The sequence below is a fragment of the Gallus gallus genome, chromosome 2 (genome assembly GCF_016699485.2).
Source record: "Gallus gallus isolate bGalGal1 chromosome 2, bGalGal1.mat.broiler.GRCg7b, whole genome shotgun sequence".
Lineage (NCBI taxonomy): Eukaryota > Metazoa > Chordata > Aves > Galliformes > Phasianidae > Gallus > Gallus gallus.
In genome coordinates, this window is record NC_052533.1 from 86209797 (window position 1) to 86233727 (window position 23931).

Genomic DNA, 23931 nt, shown 5'->3' on the forward strand with positions numbered 1-23931 from the left:
CTGGAGACATTAGCTTCACCTTCTTCAGCCAAGAAAAGGGTTTGAATAGTCACAGCATAAATTCCTTTCAGACATTTTTAACCATGAAAATCTACGCACATTAACAACTTTGAATGTATCACAATTAAATAGAAGGGAGATTTTCTAACAATTTCAGCTGACTCATGTTAAAGACTGCGAACCTACGAAACCCACTTGACTTTAATGTATTAGCAGAGGTCTGAAGAAGTGTCACATCTACCTACTGCACTCTATGTCCTTGGATTTGATAGGATCTTATTGCTTAGTCTGAAGTAGTGATGAGTCCTGTTCTATCATTAGCTAAACAGACTGTAAAAATAGCACAGAAGTACGTGTTAATAAATTCCAGGGGGAAAGCACAAAATGCTGCATCTAGTTGAATCGAATTTTTTTCCTTTTGTATTTCTCAAAGCTTCCAGGATTTTGATGATATTTAAAATGTATTTTATAACTGCTTTGTGTTTGGTTTTTCTTTAATATTGCTCAGTTCCTGTTTAACTTTTTGCCTCTATGGGAATATAACAACAATACAATCTAAACACCCACAAAAAACTAATTTCTACCTCTGAAAACACATTATGTAAAACACTATTAATTTGTATAAGGAGGAACCTATAATGTCTAGACATTTTCAAACAAAATTTAATAGTAGACTCTCATGACATATTATCTATTATTTTAATTATTTTTAATCTGACTGACTTACAGTAAAATTCAAAATAAACAACAACAACAAAAAAGCTTCCTGGGGCGGTGACTAGCTCTATGTATGTATTCAGAACGGTGAAAGCAAAACTGAGCATGGCACTACTGAACACAGATGATGCAGCCACCACTGCCACATCCCTCCACTTGGAGCAGAAGCTGCAAGCCTGGCTTTCAGATCTGGCTCTGTCCTCCACATCTACTCCATTTCTTCCCCAGCTGCTTTGCTTGTAGAAAGAGGGGTAGGACACAAGCTCCTGAATTTTGGGAAAATAAAACTGAGACCCTCTTGGAAACAGGTCTGTCCAAATGTATATTCTGAGGCATAAAAGAAAACATTAGCATTACTCAATTTAACTCTCTGTGTCCATTTTTTCATTGTTTTTAATGGTACCAAATGGAGTACTACCTGCACAGACCCACAGTGAAGCACTTTCAGGAGCGTGCTCAGCCTAATGCTGCTCTTTCCCTATGATTTCAGAGAGAAGGAAAGCATCTCCAGCTTAACCTTTGAATGCTACATCTCCAGATGTAATGTGGTGTACAACAAGGTGTAAAAAAACAGAACTCCACCGTAATTCAGACCCTATAGGAGACAGTCTTAGAAGGTACAGGCAGTTGAGGTCATGAGCATGCTGAATCAGTCCATATGGCAGAGGAGCTATCCCTAAATTTTCCTTGCTTATTTCCTCAACCTTTGTTATATCCAAACAATACTTTATCACTTTTAGGAACATCTGAAACTTTATGATATAGTGCAAAAAGGAGCAATGCAGAGCTACCAGCAAGAAATGAGTACTTCAAAAGGAGAATTTTTTAACTGTAAAGCCAGAGAAGGTATGAAGTTTAGATCTGCTTAAGCTATTTTGAAATGAAATAATGAAAACTTTAATGAAAACTGCATTGTCCTTAACAATAGTCTTCTAATCTGATAGCAAAATTATCCATATTTGATGGTTTTTATATGGCATACTATACTTTCCTTATCACTCTTGACTGAGTATTACAAAAAAAAAAAAAAAGTTCTGAAATAACTGTTCCAGTAATACAATTACTAATCAAAGATTACCAAAGATTGTGAAATAATGTATCTGAGATGAGCCTTTCCTGTAGATGTGTCTAAGTAATAACCTCCATCACACAATAAAGAACTGTGTCTGTGTGTGTCTCTGTAAAGTACCAGGAAAAACTGATATATATAACATATACATGGAAACAAGATATCTGAATTCTGCTGATGTGATTATAAATTTGCATTGCTATGAACTGAGAGCTTTAACGTTTTTCTTCATTTGAGTTCCCACAAATAGATATTGTTCTTATGTCTTAGATGGTACCAAGAGTTAGATGCTTGTTACCTTCTATACATTACATCCTGTCTTATTTCTCTAGAGTAGCAGAAAAGAAGCAAGAGAAAAGTGTTTTTCTCTTATCTTCCACTTCTGCTGTTAAATTCTTAAGTTTGTTTTCTTTCCTAGGAGTAATCTAGGGGGAGAGAATCACTGACTGACTGACCAACTGGCTGAAGGAAAGCATTAGATACACTACAAATGCTTTGGCAGGACTAACACATCTGGCAGTTCAGGCCTGGCTTGTCCATATCCCTTTCACATTAAGGAAAACAACAAAATAACCAAGACTCAAATACTTTAAATGTTAATGTAAACCAGTAACTTTAAACTTACAAATGGCTCAGTGCCTGCACTGACACTAGCTATCTGCATACATTTTTTGATTGATATGGAAGCTCTGTATATATAAATTTAGCATGGAGCCTTGCTGCAATCAGTTAGTTACAGCATATTGCAGCACTAATATTGTTGGAAGAAGCAAAAAGTCTTTAAATATCTCCAGCCAATAGTTGCAATCCTTGAAACTCTCACATCTGAATAAGATCATTGTTACAAATTCTCATGTTGGATTTAACAGTTCTCATTCAAATAAGGTAAGTTACTTCACCAGAGCTGTTTATTGGATTATCTAACTCGCTGCTTCTTTTTGTTATATCTTCAGTTCACAAAGGTTATTTGGAAAGAGAGTATACCTAACACTTACACATGTATATAATGCTTGTCCATGTGCACAAATGCACACACATATAAACACAAATAGCATGCCTGATGAGAGTCAAAATGCCTGATCGTGTCATTTTCTTACTGCATTCACTTACTGCATTCAAGAACCATTTTTAAACAAAACATTCTGGCTGTAAGGCCAAACATTTTAAAATGTGTAAGCAAAGGCTAATTTTTGAAGCAGTGCCTCATTCACCGAGAACTGTCTATCCAGCAGACAATCAAGAGGGATGAAGTAGGGTCTATAAAGGAATTGACAGAATCACTTCTTTGTTTCTTAGTCTGACAAAAATGTTAATCACATGAAATCTTTCCAATTCTAGCACTGTGAACAATGGTGCTGGAATCTGAATTCCAAGCAGAAGTTTATCACCTGAGACAAGAGTACAGTTAATGGGAGTTATGGATCCACTGCTATGGGAAATAAGAGATTTATTATGCCAGTGATGCCCTAGTTATTCAGGAAATAGCAAAAGAATGTTGATAAACCAAAACTCTGAGCACTATCCCATGTCCAGGGAGAGGATGTGCTTTAGTGGCTACAGAGCTTTTCTAAGCTTTCTGATCCTAGCTCTGTCTTTTCCTCTCCACAAGCTTCATCTTTCTTCCTATTTTCTTTTGTTTCATCTGCCTGACCCTTTCTGCAGCTTCCTCCTGAGCCTGTTGTCACCCCTTTCCAACACTAAGTTCTGCAGATACTTTCCCCTTTCCCATCTCTGCTCCCTAGTCATACTTTTATTCAAGTATGACTAACTTATCCCTCTTCAGGCTGCCCTGTAGCAATGTGGACAGCAACAAGGAAAGAATGAGAGCACACAAAAGACAGTCTTCTTGCCCTCATTCTAGAGGAACAATTCTAGGGAATAACATGTTTCTCTCTGGACTGAGATTGTCAGCCTTGTACATGCACAGTAAAAATGAAATCTACAAAGAATTAAACAAAATATTACAGCAGGAACACCCAATGATAACTCAACCAAACCAGTGTGTATTTTTTTAGGAAAAGCAAATGGCATCTCTTTCTGGCCACAGGGTACGTTCTTTCCTAAATTTACTTCATTTACTGTGAAGTAGATTATACAATAATGTCACACAGATTTTCAACATTAGCAAAGCAAATCATTCCTTTCCTATCTTTGGTCCTGGAAACAGTTAAACTGTTTTGCTGAACTTTCTTTTTATATAAAAGCAAGACACACAGTGTGAGGCAGACATCAGTCATAAAAATTCTTGTCTGAATGATTACATCTAACAATAAGAAACACACCAGAATTTTACATAAGAAAATGTTATCCATCTTTAACTAGGAATCTCATTTCCAGTTACATCTGTAGCTTGTATATAGATATGTGTTCATTTTTGAGTGTTACCTATTTTTAACCATGGGCTATCATTATAATTTCTCATGCATTTCAAAGGTTTTCTGTTTATCTGTGTTTGTGTGTAATCATGTCAAATAGGTGATCTTTGCTCCTCATGGTAAGTTCCAATTAAACTCATTTGGCTAGGTGTCTCTTAGTAAAATCACCAGCCATCCTTTCGGTGGTGCCCAGTGACTGAAAAAGGGCAGTGGGTGCAAACAGAAACATAGGAAGAAGATCCATACAAATATGAGGAAAAACTTTACTGTGAAGGTGACAGAGCACTGGAACTGGCAGCTCAAAGGGGTTGTAGAGTTTCCTTCTCTGTATATATTCAGTAGTCACCTGGATCATTTTCTGTGTTATCTGCTATAGAGAACCTCCTTTAGCAAGGGGTTGGACTGGTTGATCTCCAGAGGCCCCCTCCAGCTCCCACAATTCTGTGATTCTATGACCATTAGTCACCCATGATGTACTTAAGGCTGGTGTAAAAATGTAAACACATTTCAAGTTATGTGATGATCATGGCTTGAACATCTTACAATAGCCCTCATTCTTTTTCAGGGTGTTACCTTGACTGCACTGGTTGGAATATCATTACACATAATTATCTTCCAGTGCAAAGACATACATTATGATAAATTATGAAGAAAAAAATTAGAACTCGTTCTCATATTACAGGGGTCTATATCATTCTATTTATATATGACAATAAACTCTGAGTAGTTAGATAAAGAATATATTTTGCTGTTTTATATCAAGATTTTGCTTATTTTTCAAGGGGGGCACATAGAAGACAGAGCATAACAGCAGTTGCAAGCTTAAATCTTGAATGAATTAATAGAAAACATAAACTCCTCATGGTTAATCTATTACACCTCTCATTGTGCTTACATTCATGGATAAAGGCAACCGTATTCTCTTGAAGTCAACTAGCAGATACTTATGTATTGATTCATTGATTATTAACATATTTAATGCGGTAAGTACGCTTAACATATAATTTTTTAGATCTATATGATGCCACATTTACAAAAAAACTGTATTATATGAATACATCATTTTCCTTGAATCTGGGCATTGGCAACGTTACATTGCAAACTGATAGCTGCATCTCAGGATATAGACAAATCATGGCTTTGATTTTGGTAGAAATGTGGTTTCCTCCTCCTCTCAGCAGTATACACACACCACATTTCTCTTGAGAGTGTTCTAAATACCAGACATCTATTTTGCCATCTTCAGCCTAGGCCAGCTACAATGTCTGTCTGATAATGGACAATAAGTCTTTAAATTGATAAATGCTGTTCCAGAAACATCCGATGGCTTCAGCAGCTGAGGTGAGAAGACAGTGAGGTTGTGCCACGAGCAGCCAGCATACTCCGAGCTCCTCAACCCAGTTCTACCCAACATATTGAAGTCCCAGTTCAGTCAATGAGGTGTATAAGAATACGCTGGATTATTACTGATGATGGTAAAAGGTAAGAATCAGTTTACAATGGATTATTACTGATGATGATAAAAGGTAAGAATCAGTTACAGCATGACTTATTTTTATCTTATTCCAAAATGTGGAAATTACATACATAAGGAAATCTCAGGTCTCACACATTTTGTACTATTTGATTCCCAGTACATCTTACTTTTACTGTGGTAGGGCCTCACAAATTTGCAAAAAAAAGTGTTATTTTTTCTCTCTCTCTCCCCCTTTACATATGGGTCTAACATCTGACCCCCACACATCAAATGAAATTGCCTGACCTGATCTGCAGTTTACTAACCAGCTGCATCTGGAATCACAGAGTGGAAGAGAAGCTATGGCACAGACTGGAGATGGAGGAGTGCCTCATAACAGATTTCTGCAAGAAAATCCCTGAAACCTCCAGCTTCATCTCAGAACAATAGGCTTCCTTCTCATATAACCATTGTGTATTGGAGACATGACTGTGGCATGCTCTGGGGCTCCAGAGGCACTGGAGTTCAGACCTCTACAACATGATATGATTCCAGAAATCTCATGTATTGTACTATAAAAAATCAATTTCTAAAAAATGCATTTAACTTCTTTAGCTTTCAAATTCAGGCATTTGGAAATGTGGATATCATATAAATAATGGCTGCAGTATTTCAATTTTTTGCTTTTATGCATATTTTTTACAATAAAGTAATTAACTGAACGACCGTACATTTATTCTCCACTGGACATCTCTTCATTCAGTGCATCTATGGTGGATATTCATGGTAACAATTTTCAGCTAAAAAGATGGCACTTTCCAAACAGCGATTCTTCTGGCAATTACTTAACTAAATAGGCTTGTATTCAGTCTGTGCATTTTCGATTTTGGGTTTTAGAACTTGCATGTACTTTTTTTCTCTCTAAATGCAAAAAATGGCTATTTCACAATAGAATGATGTTAGAAATTGTTTTTTTCCTCACCACTGATGAGCTATTTGACATATTTAAAGGGTATGTTTCACATAACTAATATTTTTACTGCATCAACATTATATACTTTTTCATAATAACTCTCTAGCAGCAGTGTAATCATGGAAGCAAATGGAAAAAGATGACTGAAGCCGTATTTCCCACTGATTCCTGTAGGCACCTAACATGTTCATGCTTAATATTCTCAGGTATTTTTGAAGGGATTAAAATAAGAAAAAAAGAAAAAAAGAAGCAGAGAGAAAATGTACAGATCTGCTGTCACGTCCCATCGTTAGCTTCAGAACAAGTTTTTTTGTGGATTTACTCTGTGACTTATTGGCTTCAGAATCACAAACCTACTCTGTTAATAAAACTAAGCTTATAGGCACACTACATTAAAATAACTTGAGGATGAATAGTTCAACTTTACCACTTCTTTTAGGGCTGGATTCAATAACAGAAATTGGACTCAGCTGTATGGATTTTTCAAGGATATTATGGACCATATTTCCACAGACATTTTTATTGTTTCTAGTCCTCTAAAGCATCTGAAAAGTTGTGCTTTAACTGAGTAGTTTCTTCTGTTTATTAGTTCATGTAAACATTTTTTCTGTTATGTCATTTGCAGGGCTATAATTTCATTCTTGCCATTACAGATAAAGAAAAGTTCATTTGAATATTACTTCTTGAGCATTTAACTCCTGCTAAAGTCAGCTAATGTAGAGTTATGTGTGTTTGTAATATAGAAAGGGCTTTGCACAAACGCAGTTTGGAAGATTCCGCTACATACTTTTTGTAGCAGTTGTAAAAAATATCAACAATATATATGTTACAGCCAACTTTCCAAATTCAGCAGTAGAAACCAAGGAGATGGGTTCTTATGCACTCACTAATAATACTCTGCAATTCAAATATTTTCCCATGAAAAATCTGGAGAAGGGAGATTTTTCTTCCTCCCTGACCGTGTTTTGTGGCAAAAATGAGAATGAAAATGTGTATTTATGTGGGCCAATGAAGCAAGAAGATCTGCCTTTGAAAAATTAACACAGGCTGAACATGAGGGAAAAAGATATGTAATTAGTCATTTTGCCGAAAATAATGAAAAAGTCAAGTGGGGTTTCAGAGTTTTGTGGAAAATTTCATATTTGCTTGACTATATTTTGTGTTCATTTTCTGTTTTTTACTTCAAAGCCCAGAGCCTGGAATTGAGGAACAAGGTAAGATTTTCACATTTTGTTACTGTATAAATTAATTCCTCTCTCTCAGACTTACAGCATGAAATCTGGCATGAGTGAATTTAAAAAATATAATAATCAGAAGACAAAAATAAATAAAAAAACAAATAAATAGGAGAAAATCTTGTGGCCTGTAGAAGCACATAGAGTTGAACACTGTTGGGCTGTTGTATTTTTTCAGAGGGTACATGTGCTCAGAATAGGATGCTTGCCATCGAGCCAGAGATCAAGCAGGAGGACACAGAGAGGAAATAAGCCCCACAGCTCTCCCCTTGCGTTCCCTCTCACCAGTCAGCCAGTGGGACTGCACCTCACTTGCTTTTTGGCAGCTACGGGAGAATCGGCTGAGGCACCTCAGCCACGTGTCTCAGATCTGGATCCAAAATATCTCTCTCCCTGGGCACAAAGCCACCTATCATGTGTTCAGCTATCCAATAGCAAATACAAAATACAAAAACTGGCAAAATGTGGCTTAAATCTTCCCCCCCACCCCTCCCCTACTCACCCTCCCACCACTCAAAGCTAGTGGAAGATAATGTCCATATGCAAGAGCCCTCCTCCATGAGAAAGCATCCGTGCCCCCTTCCCAGGAGCAGTGAGCACGCATCTGCTCAGCTGCCTCTGAGCAGCCCCCAGTGGGTCCTACTCCCCCTCCTCTGATGATGCCGTGCTGAAAAGCAGCATGAAGGACACTGTGCTGCAGAGGGAGACAGAGCAGGAGTGTGGCTGCATTGCCTAGTGGTTGAATCGCTCTGCTGGGAATAGGTTTGTATCCCTGCTGCAAATATTTTGTATTTGTTTTGCGATGTGCTGTCAACAGCAGGAACATCTCCATCTCAGGCGCGCTGTAGAAGGAAATGGTGACCACTACCGCCTCCTCTGCATGGCTAGGGCTTGGAAACTGACAGCCTCATGAAATCCTCAAGGACATGGGGTAGGGACATGCTGGGGTCTGGATCGCAAACACAGTTAGGCATCACCTCCTTACCCTGAGGAGGCTGAGACCTTTCCAGACATAGGAAAAACAGTGCATGCATTCTTGGGTGACTTTAAGGTAAAGAAGCACATGATCCTTAAACTGAATGAACTCAAGGAGATGAAATAAATGAGGATACTTTGCTATCCCATCTGCCTCAACCTCTTGTCCCCTTCTTGAATATTGAGCAAACCTTAAGAAGTATTGAGGGAAGTCCTGGTGGTTGGAGGCCTTATCTTTCTGAAGATTACTTCCCCCCCCACCCACCCCCCTCAAAGAGTAATACATTAACAAGGTACCACAACAAAGCACAGACAGTTTATGGTGAGACTGCAGAATGCGTGGTCCTAAGGTTCCTGCAGACCTGCGGTGAACACCCACTACCCAGAGACACAGTAACAGCTTTGCATCTCTTTTAATACCCATTTTAATGTTTTGCCATGTAAGATACACCAAAAATGCTTTAAATTTCAGGAATACCCCTACAGCAAGGGGGAAATTCAAGACAAGGATAGAAACTACACTCATCTTAAAGGCTGGGAGAACCCTCTCAATTTCCTTAAAATGAACAAGAGGAATGCTACAATATATGATCTCCCCTTCACTAGCACAACCGGGCCTGGCTGCTTCCCCAGTGGTGCATGGCGTGCTGGTGGCACTGCTGGCTGAATCAATGGGAGCCGCACACCAGATCAGTTCCTGATACGGCCAGCAGCCAGCACCAACCTATTTCCATGTGAGTCACCTCTGTGGCTGCAGGTGCTGGAGGCCTGTGGAAAGTTGAATCCTAGCCACCAACAGCTAATGTAATCATGTTGCTTGCTCAGATCTCCTGCTGATAAATGCACCCAGTTACTCCTAACTGTCTCCCTTACAAAATAACACCTCCCAGGACACCTACCTCTTCAATAGTTTTTAACCACGCTGCAGCTGCACGAGAAAATCCATTCATCAATTATAAATCAATTGAGGAAGAGAAATCTGCAGCTCGCTTGATTGCCCTTGTTGTCCCTGCAACTCACTGATCCAGCTACAGAAACTTTCCAGCCTGCCAGGTCTGTTTATTTATTTATTTATCATATTACTATTATTATTGTCATTAATTATTCAGAGCCCGAACAGGTCATTCCTTCCTTTGTAGAAAATAACTCTGCAGCGGTAATCCATTGGCTAAGTGAGCTTCCCTCTGGTAGGAAAGGGAGGCAAGGATGAAAGAAAGGGAGCAAAAGAGAAAGAGGAAGAGAAAGAGAGGTTCAGTGTATTCCACGAATGGTGATGTAAGTGTGGTGGGCCAGATGCAGCCTCAGCCTCCAGCTCCAGCCCTTCCTCTCTGATCGTGGGAGACTTCTTTAAATAGGTATTCCTGAAACAGAGCTCCACTCCTCCTCTCCTGTTTATGCTGTCAGCTTACAGTCCTCTGCTCCCAAGAAAAGATTTGCACTGCAAGAGGCTGCTTTTAGCAAGTAAAGTATTAACAGAAGTTTATTTAGGAAAGAAGGACTGGGCGTGCTTGTTCGACAGTGAAAGAAAATAAGAAAACAAAATACAACTGCCTGGGTGAAGAGAGAAAAGGCAGGCTGGAAATCCTAGAGACACCGAGAAGGACACGGGGATATTATATCTATCATCCTAGAAACAGAATCGTAACTATATTTACAGTCAGTGGGAGAGAGGGGAGGGAAATACATGCTATCAAAATGAAATTAATAATAATAATAATAATAAATTCCGAAGGGGGGATGAGATTATTATCCTTCCCTGCTGAAATGGCCTTGCAGGTATTTTCTCCTTGCAGATATATTCTCCTTTATTAAGCTAATTGTTGTGAATACCACAGTGTCCTGTTATTTCTGAAGTTAAACGAGTATCAGGACAACTCAACTGGATATTTTACCTTTTCTTAACTTTTGTGTGTGTGTGTGTGTGCGTGTGTGTGTTGAGTGTTCCGAGGTGACTAAATTTGCCCTGTTGAGCCTTGTAAAATCCTGACTTAATCATGTAAACTTCTGTGTAAGCAAAATAGACCAAACTTCAAAGGGTCAAAAACCCTTTAGGGATTTGCGAGGAGACGCCAGCAATAGATTCTAATCTGCCTCCAGAATCCTGGCTGTATTTGTCCAAGGAACTGGTACCAGCAAACTCTCGAAGGTAGAGATAGTGGGTTGATTCAGCCTTTATCCCCTTAGAGAGTATTGGCTTTGTGAGGCTCTAGGCAGCGCTTCAACGCCAGGGGATCTTGCCCAAACCCTCTAAAAATGAAGTACAGGAGTAATTTGAGATAATGACTTTGTAACAGGCTTGGGCAGACCTTGGACAGAAGAAGTGAGAGATGTTATCGCCCCAGCATTCCTCTTAAAATGCAGTTTTTCCCCCTGCTTATTCCCAGTTAGTCAAAGCTACATTAACATTCCACCCAGGACTGCTAAACAGAATCTTAATTAGTCCTCATACTCTTGTGCAAGGAGTTTATTCATTGCACTCTCTTAACTAATGGTTGCTGTCAGAGTATTTTTTTTTTCTTTTTTGGGTTCTTTGGGGATATCGTGTTATGCTGCAAAGCATGACAGAAATGTAATGTACATGCAAAAAAAAAAAAAAAAAAAAAAAAAAAAAAGCGCTTGCAGATCTGCAATCCTGAGACTGAGGTTGACTCCAGCCCTGTCTAATGGTGAGACACTGTTAGGACTAATGAGAATAACTTCACCAACAGAAATTTCCCTGTGTCATGTTTATCTTCAATTTTAACGGTACACGCTCCCTCGCTCTCTCTTTTTTCCTTTCTTTCTTTTCTTTTCTTTTTTTTTTTTTTTTTTTCTTTCTTGACAGAAAACATTACAAACTTGGTCGTGTTTTGAAGCAGCTCACACAAGCCTCGCCAAATTTGCAGACCTCTCTTTTGCATCAGCCACCCGCGGCTCGGTACTTAATGAAGGAGTCCGGAGGTGGAGATGAATTATCCAAGTTCCTAAGCGGCCGGCGGCTCCGACAAGGACCTCTCTCCCCGCGTTACTCCTCATTCCCATCCCGGCTTTGCGGCCCCGCCACTCTCCCCCCGCACCCCGGTTGGGGTTTACACGCGCTCGCGGGGCTCCGCGCTCTCTCCGATGTCAACGAGGTGAACCCGGGAGCCCGCTAGGGCTGTACCCACACAAATCACTGCGTGTAAGCGTCCCTCGGGGCTATTTGCGGCTGGGACGAAAGACACTTAAAGAAATGAGAGATGTAGCAGGGGTCCCTCACTGGACCGAAGGGACTGCGTCGTTTATCGGCCTCGGCAGAAGTAGTTATATGCCTATAAATCTGCGTTCGGCAACACCGATCGCGGAAGCAGATTCATAAGACTTCAAATTAACCGTTTCTATCTTTAGGGCTGGGGGGAAGGAAATGAAGGGGCGGGGGGGTCGAAAAGAGAAAGGTGTTTTTTTGGAAATGAGAGGTCCCCGTTAGTTAGCGGGTGCTCACACCTATTACGGACTCCTTCCCATAAGCTTGCGTAACATTGATTACTCACAAAGAGTTCACAATAACTATCATGTAGCTAAACTAATTGAGACAATCATGCTAAGTTATAGCCAGTCTAAAAGGTACCATTGATGTGGTAATGCCTATAGAAAGTCAGACATGCGACTCACTACCATTTAATTGCTCCTTTAAACCTGTTATTACAATGTTAACTGGCTTAAGTATATATTGCTGCCTTTTATTGCCTTGATGTGACAAATTAAAACATACACTCTGGAAGCGGCATTCATTTGCGGACAGAGTTGCAGGAAAAAGGGAGCCGGGCGATGTCAAACCTGTCAGGATGAATTAATTGTAGAACTCGCATCTCGCGCTACAATTCCCACTGCACTTTTTGTTGCACGGGGGAAAGATTTTATATGTACAGCTTACACCTATTATATATATTAGATACACACACTCCACTTCACTCAGGTCTGCCGCGAAATGAGCCTCGCCGCTCTAAAAACGAAAAGCGCTCTTTGGCTCCGAGACCTCGTCTGCGTTAGGTGGAAGCCTGGAAAGCGAAGCGAGGGGGCAGGCAGGGGAGAGGTGCAGCTCCTTCCTCGGCTCAGCATCCCACGCGTGTCGGGAGAGGTGGTCGGGGGGGGGGGGGGGGGGCACTCGCCCTTGGCTGCCGGTTCCCAGGCCCGAGGGAGGGGTTACCCACGCCCTGTACCTGGGAGCCAGGCACAGCCGCGGTCCCTGCGGGCTGCCCATCGTAATGGAGCTCCCGCAAGGAGGGAAAAGAAAGAAAAGAAAAAGAAAAGAATTATAATTTCTCGCTTCCCTATCCCAAGGGCTGAGCGTTTAAGCGCGCAACGATATGCTTCTCCCGCTCCAAGGAGCGCAGCGAGCCCCGCGCATCCTACGCTTGAGGCTGCGTGGGCTCCAGATGGGTCCCCCCACCCCATTCCCTTGTCTAGGTGAGCGTGAAAGCACTGATAACTCCCCTAAACACATCCCCCTGCTTTCCTCAGCCTCTTCCCCCCCCCCCCCCCCCCCCCCTTTTTTTCTTCCCTCCTCCACTCGCGAGAAGATGTCAGGGGGTTAAAATGCCCCGCTCGCTCTCTCCCTTGATCTCAGGGAGAGAGGTAAGGGTTGCTGGCACCTTTATGGGACTTAGACCTACTGCGGCTGCGAGGAGCGCCGGCCCCCTCTAACTTTGATCGGCCTTATTCATCCCAGCTGCGCTCTATTTGTTTGTCATTTCGCCCTTTTCCTCCCAGAATCGTTATTTATGGTCTGAAAAGTGAACGGCACCGCGATTTGCCTTCGCGTGGACTCTTCTGCAAACGGGAAAGAGGGGGGGGGGGGGGGGGGGGGAAGACACGCGACCCCCCCCGCCATAGGGGCTGCCAAAAGAGAGGGGAAAAAACTGTCTCAATCATTATCAAATCAGCTTTGAATTCATTACTCCAGAGCATTAACTAATTACCAGATCAGAGAGACGAAAAAATAAATATTCCTTTAAATAAGCGAAGGTAATTATAACCCTGTTGTTGACACTAACGATTAATAATTGATCAGAAGTTATACACAATAAATTGTCAATTTATCTCCCTATAAAAATGCACATACTTATTATTAAAAAAAAAAAAAAAAAAAAAAAAAAGCCGAGCAACGACGGTATCCGTGCTGGGAGAGCAAAGAATTTTTTTCCCCACTTTTCCTCCCTTAATATTCGCTATTTTGAGATGCCCAGTTACAGACAGAGCTGGAGCGTCGCTGCCGGCTCTGCGCTGCCTTCCGAGGCCAGCCGGGCCCGGGTGGCCCGCGTCCGTCCTTCAGGTCCCCAAATCCCGACCGGAGTCAGGTGAAGGGCGCGGCTCGGGGGGCCTCACGGTGTCTGTCGCTCCCTCCCCCCGCCGCCGTACCCCCCCCGTCCCTCCGTCTCTTGTTTTCCTACGGGGGAAAGCGTGCTCGGCCGGGATTGGATGTGAAATAGAGACGTTCCCCTCGGCTGGAGTCCCTCTGTCCCCTCGGGCGGGGTGCCCGCAGGTAGCGGTGCCCTGGGTCGCAGCCCCGATGTGCCCCGCCGGTACCACTTCCCCTCCGCGGTGTTCTTAAAGGCTCTGCTTCGGAATCACCGCGTAATAATCGGGGATTAGATGCATGGGTGCTTTGAATATGCACCGAGGATCCCTTTTGTTTCTGAACTTCTTCTTTTTTTTTTTTTCTTTTTTCTTTTTTCTTTTTCGCTTCCCTTTTAATTCTTTAGAAGCCAGGAGCATACCTGAGTTATTAGTTAACGGATTAAAAACAAAGGGGTGAATTTCATTTTATTTCATGTGCAGTGCTACTGTTATTAACAATCTCTTTTGCCGCTGTTATTCAATTCCTACACTGCAAAGGTTCTTTTCAACTAAGCGGATCGTGAGAAGCTTGCCCAAGCACCGGGAAACACTGAAAGGAGAAAGCAACGTATCGACCTAGTGTAAATTCCGTCTCTCCCTCTCTCTCATCCCTTTCTTTTTCTTTTCCAAAACTCAATAAGCAATAAAATCCTTCCGGTATTGATTACATCCCTGCCACGGGTTCTCAGCGGCGCGGTGACTCTGAACTGCCTTTAAGTGAGATGTAACATGTGGCAGAGGCAGAAACTTCCAATGGAGAGAGGCTTGGGATCGTCTCTCTTTTTACATCTTCTCTCTCTCTCTCTCTTTTCTTTATTTCTTTCTTTCTTTTCTCTCCCTTATCTCCGAGGGTGGGCGTAGAGGAGAGGCCGACCCCCGCCCACCTAACGGCCCCAGCTCAGTGCGGGGCCGTTAGCGGAGGGCTCGGCCAGGTTGGGCGCTGCACATTGCGGCTCGCTTCTTCACCTGGAAGCCATTCTTCCCCTAAAATGCTCGACTCCTCCTCCGAGAACGGGCTTTGGGAAAGGTCCCCTTTTTATCTGTCGTAACTGTTTTTACGGTAGTTACTGCTATCGCTGAGCTTTCTGTTAACTTTGCCCTCAGTTAACTCCCCTTAGCCCGCTCCCCTCCGGTCGGAGCTCGTGTCCAGGAGCACTTCCCACGTCCGTCTGTCTGTCCGCTGCTGCCTGAGCTGCGTCCCCGTCCCTTCCCCCCGCCGCCCGTCAGACAAAGGTGGGTGACGCTTTTTTCCGCTCTGGCAGGCAGTTGGTGAGCAGCTTTCCTGAAACAATAACTCTCTTATTGAGAACAAATGTTGACATTCGCAGGGAGCGAGGCAGAGCGCAGCCCAGGAAGTGCGAGGTAGAAAGCTGCCCTCTTCCTATTTGGCGACAGCGCCGATTCCTCGGGGATCCCACCTGAGATTAAAGGCTGAATTTCAATAAATCAGCTCTAATGAAACCTCTGGCCCCGCGGAGGGGAACGTTTGTCTCTCCCGCACCGAAACGAGGGGAGAGGAGAGGAGGGGGTGGGGGGAGCGAAGCGGAGCAGATATAGACGGGGTGTGAGGTTTTAATCCCGGCGGGGTGATTAGCATCGTTATGAAATAAACTGTACGCAAAGTGGTGTATTTTATCGCTCACGCCTCTTCCTCTCTATCCTGAAATAATCGCACTGCTCGTGCCAGCGATCCAGCAGGGCTGCGCTTCCCTCCTGCTTTCAATTTCGATTATTAAATCTCAAATGACGCCGAATATGCGCTCCTCGCCCATTAATTTCTGTTTTTAAAAAGAAGTTTATTTGCCAAATCGTTTGGGTGTCGCCCATCTGCATTTCTGAGCCGCTCGTGATTTTCTCGGGGGATGAGAGAAGTCCACTGGGTTTAACATACAGAGCGAATATTCAAAAGCGAGTTTTCCAAGTCTTTCTACTTTTCTTTCCAGAAAGAAATCCAGGTCTAAATACTAGCAAGGGTGGGTAAATTATGGAAATCTTTTATAAGTCTTCGGGCGTATAAACATCAAAGGAATGTCGTTAGCCTTTTTTAATCTCTGCCACAGCTTTTGGTTTTTACCAATTGAAATGTTCACGTTGTGTCCGACAGAGACCTGGAACAGAAAACGCGGGAGGTGGGGGCGGATGGAGCAGGAGGGAGAGCGGCGAAGAGAAAGTTCAGGCGTCCCCCAAAACTTAAACAGTTCCCATGTAAAATCTCCCCAAACCGCACAGAAAAGGCGCTCTGGAGGATGATTTTAGTCGATATTTGCATTTACGTAGCCTGCTAAACTGGGGGGAAAAACCGAATTGCTTTTTAGCCGCTATCTAATAGTACTGCGCTCTGCACGCAGGCAGAACGACGCGTTACCTCAATGAGAACCAGGATGTTTAGGAGAAGAGAAGCATCGTTCAACAACACAAGAAGATGATCAGGCCTCCAGCTGCACAGCTCTTCGGTGTTTTATATTTAGCTAGATGGATCCCAGAGTTTCCCAGAATTACAATATTAATTTCTGCCCTATCAGCTGAAAAACACATGCATTTTCTCAATCATTTAGACAGCTTTATAGGGGTAAAATATGACGGAGGGGGCTGGGGATGGTAGATCAGGGGGATTACGTATACGCACTTAAGAACACAACGTCTTTTCCCCCCCGTTTAATATAATCGCAACATATTTCCTGACTCCAGCCTACCACGGCTCTTTATCCAGTTAACATTCCCAAGGCTGATGCTTGAAGTATCTAAGATCACTTTCAAATGCCCTTTCTAACAAGACCTGAGCAAGAGGCCACTAATTTTCAGTGAACAAAAAGCCACTGGAGAGAGATCCGTTTGTCAATATCAACTGGTCCAGCAATTTCCCATCTTCAGACACATCGGCCTATCTGAGCTGGCAGATGTTTAGACAAGATTTTATAAATTGTTCAATATCAGACCATAATGAACCCCAACTGACCATTCCAAAGCAGCTAAAAGCATTCAGGATCTCCCCTGCTGGGATCTAATAATGCTCTCACGCTGGAAGATTATTAATCACGGAATAAAATAGATGAGCCTCTTGAAAAATAAGTGTATGATTGATTAAAGGGCAATCTAAGAAGCTATTATTCTTGTTTTATAACCGTAAGCTATATTCACTCAATTTATCTTTTGGGGAAAATAAATGATTGTTCGTTTCTTTTCTGAAATTATATTATATGAGGATTCCCATTATTTCACTGAAAATTAAAATGATTAGTTAGCTGATTTTATGAGCTCACTCGAGGTGGATTCCTCCTATGACTATCAAATCAAAGATGTACGAAAAAAAAAAAAAGGAAAAAAAGATCATTAAAAACAGGAATCAGACTTTTTTCTCTTTGTGCATCTGTGCTTGCGCATTTTAGCCAGAAGCAGAAACAAAGAAATTAGAAATAAACTGCAGTTGATTGTAATTCCTTTTTGTTTTCCCTAGAAATGTTGGATGAAAAGAACATTAACCCTAATAAAGAGCTACCTCACGCCCAGCATAAGTAGTTTTAAGAAACATGCATGTATTCACATTGCTCTCTCTACGCATTTGCATGTGTGTATACAAATACGTATTTGCACACATGTGCGCATTTAAAGCTTCAGTACAACAGAACGACCCAGAATGAATTAATTTATGCAGGGCATATCTTTGCAACATGTTTAAATCGCTTACTCGTTTTATGGTCTAAGCTGCACTAGTGAAATTACAACTTTCATCATTTTCTGGATGATATATTACTACTTTGGGGGAAATAAAGAAAAAACACCATATTGTTGCAGACTAGTCTGTTTTTATTTACAATTAGAGATATAAATTAGTAAAGAATTCTCGTTAAACAACCAAAGATTGTATAACCATCAACGTTTCAAATAAAAACCAGGCAAAATTTATTTACAAAAAGTTCAGATTCCATTGCAATACAACTTGCATAAATTACTAGAAGCTTTATATCGTTACAAAAATAAATATCAAATTTGTTTCCACTTTGTAAGGACTCAAGTTCTCCAATCACGTCTTTATTATCTCTACTGTATACATCTTTTACAAATAAATTTTACAATAAATCCTATCACACCTATCGAATATATACCGTGGCAATGAAGTGATCAATTCGAGATATCCTGAGAAAAACAGATCTGTTTTCAAAAGTCACACGTACATTGGGGAAACTATACTATACCAGCAAACTCACATTATGTCCGACAAAATTCTGGTTTAATAATTAGAGTCTGAAGATTTAATAGTGCTCTGTGGTCTTCTTTTATACAGTGGCACAAGATGTGATCCGGATTTAGAGATTTGTTATATATATTAGCTCAGGGAGAGATGATGGCTTGCTGACTTTTTTCAAAGCAATTGTGACACCTACCTGTGGACCAAGGAAAAAACCAGATCATCCAAAAATCCTTCAATTGCACACTAACGCCATTAAACTCGAAAAATACTGGAAGTAAGGCAAAACTCTTACTCGTCTACTTTTTTTTCTCCTAACAAAAAATAAAATAAAATAAATAAAAGAAAGAAAGAAAAAAGAAAAGGAAAAGTATCGACAAGGTGATTTTTTTTTGTTTCTTTAGCCCCCCCAGGTAATGGGGGGTATTAAGCACTGAACTGATAGCCGGGCAAGGAGCAAGTCACAGACAACACACCCTGCTGAAATGCATGTGGATCTCTGATAATCGTCCCTTCTCATTTCAAATACACGATCGCCGTGCGAAACCTCGCTTAAAATGTGCCATTGCAGCACTGCCACGTGAGCACGAGAACTTTTCTGAACAACGCCTTCAAAAATATTCTTTCAAGCTTGCTTTTCCTTAGCATTTAAATAGTCCTTTCAGGTTTGCCTCACACAAGCAAAGAGTACGCGAGGTGAAGGAAGTCTAACCTGACTTTAAAATGAAGACAAACACGAGAAAGAAAAGCTGTAATGAGAGGCTTAAAAATAGCAGAAAAGAGTGTCTTACTCTGTAATCAGAGCCTCATGTAATGAAGCAAGAAATTAACACTAAGCAAGTCTCGATCTGCGCGCTGTCTTAGACCTGGTGCCAAATGATCAGCGTAATAGAAAACGCTCTCACTTACTTGCATTGCTGCGTGATTGTACTTCTATAGGTATGGTTGTACTCCTACTGTGCAGACTTCAGTGGGATCTGTCAAAATATAACCGTCAGTTAGTCACAGGACACAGCCAGCTAACCAGATTATACACCGCGCGCACAGCCCAGCGCTCGCTCACGTAGAAGTCAGAGCTGAGACCTTTAGAAGACTGGGCCGTATTCCATCTCTGCCCTTGTGTCGACTATTATACATATACACGTATAAATGCATTCGAATAAGCTGACGGTGACATTAGCATAAAACTTTTTACAAAAAGAAGAAGAAAAAAAAAGAGCTAAAAATGTCACGCTCCACTAAATTTTATGTCTGAGGTTAGCAATTACCCGAACCCAAAGCTGCAGAAACCGTGAGAATACTGGCAACAAAGAGAGCAAAACCAGTCTGTCGATAGTAATAACAACAACAACAATAATAATAATAATAAAGTTAACGACACCCTTGCTCTCTGGATATCATTGTATTTAGTTTTCTTTCTTTTTTTTTTTTTTTTTTTTTAAATTAGCATGAATAGCTGTGTCTGCGGCGTGCAGGAGTGACCTAGAAGTTGTCATTTACATCGCAGGTACCAGTACGCCGAGGACATGCAATTTTAATCCCCGGATTACACTGCTGCCCATCTTCAGCTCTCTGCCTGTGGCAGCGGTGACCGCGCGCGGTGTTTTGTCCGAAGTATTCACAGCGTATGGGGAATTTACAGTGGGCGGGGAGGGGGGGGGGGGAGGGGGCAGGAGTAGGAAAGTGGTAAAAAGAAGGCACCTACCTTTCTTAGAGTCATAACTAGAGGGCCTGTAATGTTGTTCTAGCTGGTTAGTGATCGTTTTCAAAGAGTCACTGCTCTGCTTGTGGACAGAGCTGGCATTTAGGACAGTCTGACTGAGTCCCTCGTTTGAAGCCACTGCCGCCGAGTTGTATCTCAGGATCCCCTGGCTCTGGAGAGCGTTAAAGTTCCCATAGTTTGTGTAATTGCTATAAAAAGGTGAGGTGTAATAAATATGCCTCCCCAGAAGGGAGGAGGGAGAGTAGGCAGCGCTGTGCGGGGCGGAGGCGGGGGTGGCCGAGGCCAACGCTGCCGGCGGGCAGCCTTGGCCCAAGTTCTGGCTCTTGAGGTCCGAGGTGGCGATTTCGGCCAGCGACCAGAGCTTGGGCTTGCTGGCCGGCGTCGGGGGCCCGGGGGAGGCGCGGCCGCCCAGCGCCGCCTTGCTGGCGCTGCGGGCGGCGTCGGCGTGCGGGTGGCCGAGCAGAGGGGCCTCCACGGCGGCCAGAGGCGAGGAGGTGGCTGGCTTGGCCGGCGGGTCGCGCTCCCCGCCGCCGCCGTCGTCCTCCTCGATGTCCTCCTCGTCATCGTCCTCGTCTTCCTCTTCCTCTTCGATGTCCTCGTACTTGTCCTTGCACTCCGAACCCGACTCGCACAGGGGGTCGCCGGCCCGGCACGGCAGCTTCTCGCCGTCCGACTCGGCGGAGCACGAGTGGTCCGTCAGCGAGTCCACTTGCAAGCTGATCCCTGCGGGGTCGGGGGCACAGAATGAGGCACAGTCGGGGGGGGTAGGGGGGGAGAGAGGGGGGCGGCAGCCGCGGCCTCGCCATATCACCACCTTCCTATGCAGGGTCACCCTTCCCCCCCGAGCCGGCGCCCCCCGCCCGCCCCCGGCCCTCCCCGGCACCGTCAGCCCGGGGCAACGGGATGGGACGGAGCGCTCTTAAGGGTCCCCGCCGCCCGCTCCCGGGGCCAATCCTTCGCCCTCGGGGCGCCCTCGCTCCCCCCGCGCCCACCTTCGTCCTCGGCGGAGGTCTCGTTGCTCTCGGGTATCTTGTCAGGGCTCTCCTCTTTACTCCTCGCCCCGTCGCCATCGTCGTCGTCCTCGTCCTCACTCTTGTTCCGCGGGGCCCACGTCATCTTGTTCTCCTTCTTGAGGCGGCGGCGGGCGTTGGCAAACCAGGTGGAGACCTGGGTGAGGGTCATCTTGGTGATGATGGCCAGCATGATCTTCTCGCCCTTGGTGGGGTAGGGGTTCTTGCGGTGCTCCTGCAGCCAGGCCTTCAGCGTGGCCGTGGCGTCGCGGGTGGCATTCTTCCTGTACGCGGGGTCGTTGAGCTGGTAGGGGTAGGCAGGGCTGCCGTACGGGTGGTAGCTGATGGCCCCGGTCATCCCCGTCGTATGGGCGTCGTAAGGGGAGCCCTGGACAGAACAAAACGGTGAGGATGGCAATTTGTTACTGCTGAGAGCCATTAGGGAGTTGTCAAGGCGAGATCGGCGGTTATGTTTGTATTTCCCCGGGACGGTGTCTTGCATCCATATTCTATGAGGGGTAAAGCGGCACCCAAAGGCGTTAAGACGGGACACCCTCCCACCCCCCTTCCTCCTCTGCCACACGCTCAAAATCGGCGACGTTTTAATCTTTCTGATTAATTTCAGCTCTTCGTAATTGAATATTTCCCAATATCGGGTTTGAACCGCACAGACGTTTTAAAGGCCCTACAGGTAACGTCTTGATATCTACATTTCTCTCAGAGGTTCAAAAGATGTTTCCTTTTTAGCTATAGAAAATACAACAAAGCCGCCACTTAGCAATTCACTGCACTAATGCATTGCAAATCCAATTTGCAAATCAGAAGATATGCACCGTTTCGAATTGTTCAAATGCGATGTAATTAGCATTTTAATTCGCCCTTTTACGTTCAAATTGCGCTTATTTAAGGCTGCATAATGCGAGAAAAGTTAAAGATATCGCGGAGGAACTCGTTAACTTCCCGCACAGCCCCGAACCCCGCGGAACGGCGACCCGCGAGCAGAGCAGCACCCGATCTACCGCACAGCTCCCACCCCGCCGCAACTTCCAGCCGACGGGAAAAACAAGCGCGGTCCTCAGCTCCCTCTCACAGCCCCGAACTGAGGCACGACAGCGATGCCCCACGTTTCGCGAGCAGAAAGCGAGAGGCTGCCCCGCTGCCGCCCCCTCCTCGCATCGCCGCGGCGGTTCCGGGCTGAGACTCCGGGTGCGGGGCTTTGTGTGTGCGGGCGAGCTCCGCGCCCGCGCTGTGTGTTTATAAAACTCTATGGCCATCTAGCCGTGCAGCTAATCTAGCCGTGCAACTAATGTACGTAGTTGACGGTTTTATTCATATAGTTTATGCGCATAACACACACGCACGCGATTGCAAATGCTCCTTTTAACTAATAAGAAGAAAGTGAAATCCGAAACTGCGGCCACCACAACCATCTTGGGCTTAAGCGGAGCTCCTAGATCGCAAACAGATGCTCCTTTTCATTCCTAAAATCCAGTTAAACCATTAGCACAAAACACGCTGAAAGTAAATCAAACCACACGAGGATAAAGCCCACAGCGCCTCGAAACACCGACTTAAAAAGAGATAGGAAAAAAAAAAAGGGGAGGGTGAGGGGGAAGAAAAAAGAAAATAAATCCTCCTGTATCCTACCACAGAGAAAATAGAGGGGGGAAAAAAGAGAGAGAGAGAGAGAAAGAGGGGAAGCGCGGGGGGAATGGAAGCACCGAGCCCGACTGACCGAGAGATCCAAATGCGAGGCTCCGCGAGCCCCGCTCCCAGGCCCCCGCCGGCCCCGCGCTCGACCGCTGCGCGTAGAGAGGCGGCCCCGGCCCCGCTCCGCTCGGCGCGGCTCCGGCGGCCCCGGGCGAGATCGGGCTGCGGGGTGGCGCTGGCGGAGCGGAGCGGAGGCGGCGGCGGCGGTGCGGGGCCTCCGGGCGGCCGTGTCGGGGAGTGATGGTGAGTGTGTGAGGAGAGAGGCTGAAGATGATGAGGAGGATGAGAATGCGGATGCTAATGAAGAAGGAGAGGGTTTCTCTTCGGTAGTTACCATGTAGGAGGGGAATCCCGTGGCGGGGTCTGTGGAGTACTGGAGCGGGCTGGTGAAGCCTGTGGCCGCCGCCTGGGCGGTGAAAGCTGCCGATCCCGGATAAGGGCTGAACGCCGAGCCCGACGAAGACCTGGCCAGCTCCTCGCTCCTGGGGGCCGCCAGCGCCGACGCTCCGTACGCCGGGCAGGAGTACAGAGCCAGCGAGCCGGGGGGCTGGTAGAGGTAACCCTGAGGATAGGACATGGCTTGCGCTGGCGAGCACAGGAGCAGGGAGGGGGCGAGGGTGACCGGCCCTGCTGCTGCCGCTGCTCCCGGCGCTGCTTTCGTGCTCTCCCTCTCTCCCGCCCTCCCTCTCTCTCCCTCCCTCCCTCCCTCCCCTCTCTCTCTCTCTCTCTCTCTCTCTCGCCCCAGTTGGCTCTGTGCAGTTATGTAGAGAATCGGAATTGTTATATGCTCCCCCCCATGCGCACCCGTTCAGAATAAAAACAAACAGGAGGAAAATAATAATAATAATAAAGAACAACCAACCACCCGCCCTCCCCCCCCCCCCCCCCCCTAAAATAAAAGGGAAAATAAATCGAGCGGTCAAAAATCCAACCGGGAGGGGAAGGGCATTGGGAGGGATGGAGGAGGAGAGGGTTAATAGAGAGAGAGAGAGAAAGGGAGAGGAGCAGAAAGGGAGAGAGGGGGAGAGAGAGAGAGAGAGAGAAAAACGAGCCCCCGAAATCAGAAAAGTGGCTGCTGCTGCATATGGAGTTCTCCCAGCCAGCCAGCCAGCTCCCCCAGCGCCTGCGAGCTTGAATTTTGGGGGAA

At 44.6% G+C, this 23931-nt stretch overlaps 1 protein-coding gene and 2 long non-coding RNA genes across 5 annotated transcripts; 2 read left to right on the forward strand and 1 right to left on the reverse strand.

The window, feature by feature from the left end:
* The first annotated feature begins 9667 nt into the window (after positions 1-9667).
* LOC121109626 lies at positions 9668-12539 on the forward strand. Its single transcript, XR_005857598.2, has 2 exons — positions 9668-9853; positions 11625-12539. It is a non-coding gene; the product is annotated as an uncharacterized LOC121109626 (long non-coding RNA).
* Positions 12540-13964: 1425 nt separating this feature from the next.
* On the forward strand, positions 13965-18249 carry LOC107052665. The gene is made up of 3 exons (XR_001465291.4): positions 13965-14115; positions 15260-15388; positions 16504-18249. It is a non-coding gene; the product is annotated as an uncharacterized LOC107052665 (long non-coding RNA).
* On the reverse strand, positions 17939-23461 carry IRX2 (iroquois homeobox 2). 3 transcript variants are annotated; one of them, XM_015282366.4, is made up of 5 exons: positions 23119-23461; positions 21057-21462; positions 20047-20787; positions 19251-19318; positions 17939-18537 (listed from the first exon to the last, which is right to left on the reverse strand). In XM_015282366.4, exons 1-4 carry the CDS (start codon positions 23359-23361, stop codon positions 19275-19277), a joined length of 1434 nt encoding a protein of 477 aa, XP_015137852.1. In that variant the 5' UTR covers positions 23362-23461; the 3' UTR covers positions 17939-18537; positions 19251-19274. The 3 variants fall into 3 exon arrangements, with proteins under 3 accessions (XP_015137852.1, XP_046773084.1, NP_001025507.1); XM_046917128.1 differs by having other exon boundaries at positions 22810-23376; NM_001030336.2 differs by having other exon boundaries at positions 17939-19318.
* Positions 23462-23931: the final 470 nt, after the last annotated feature.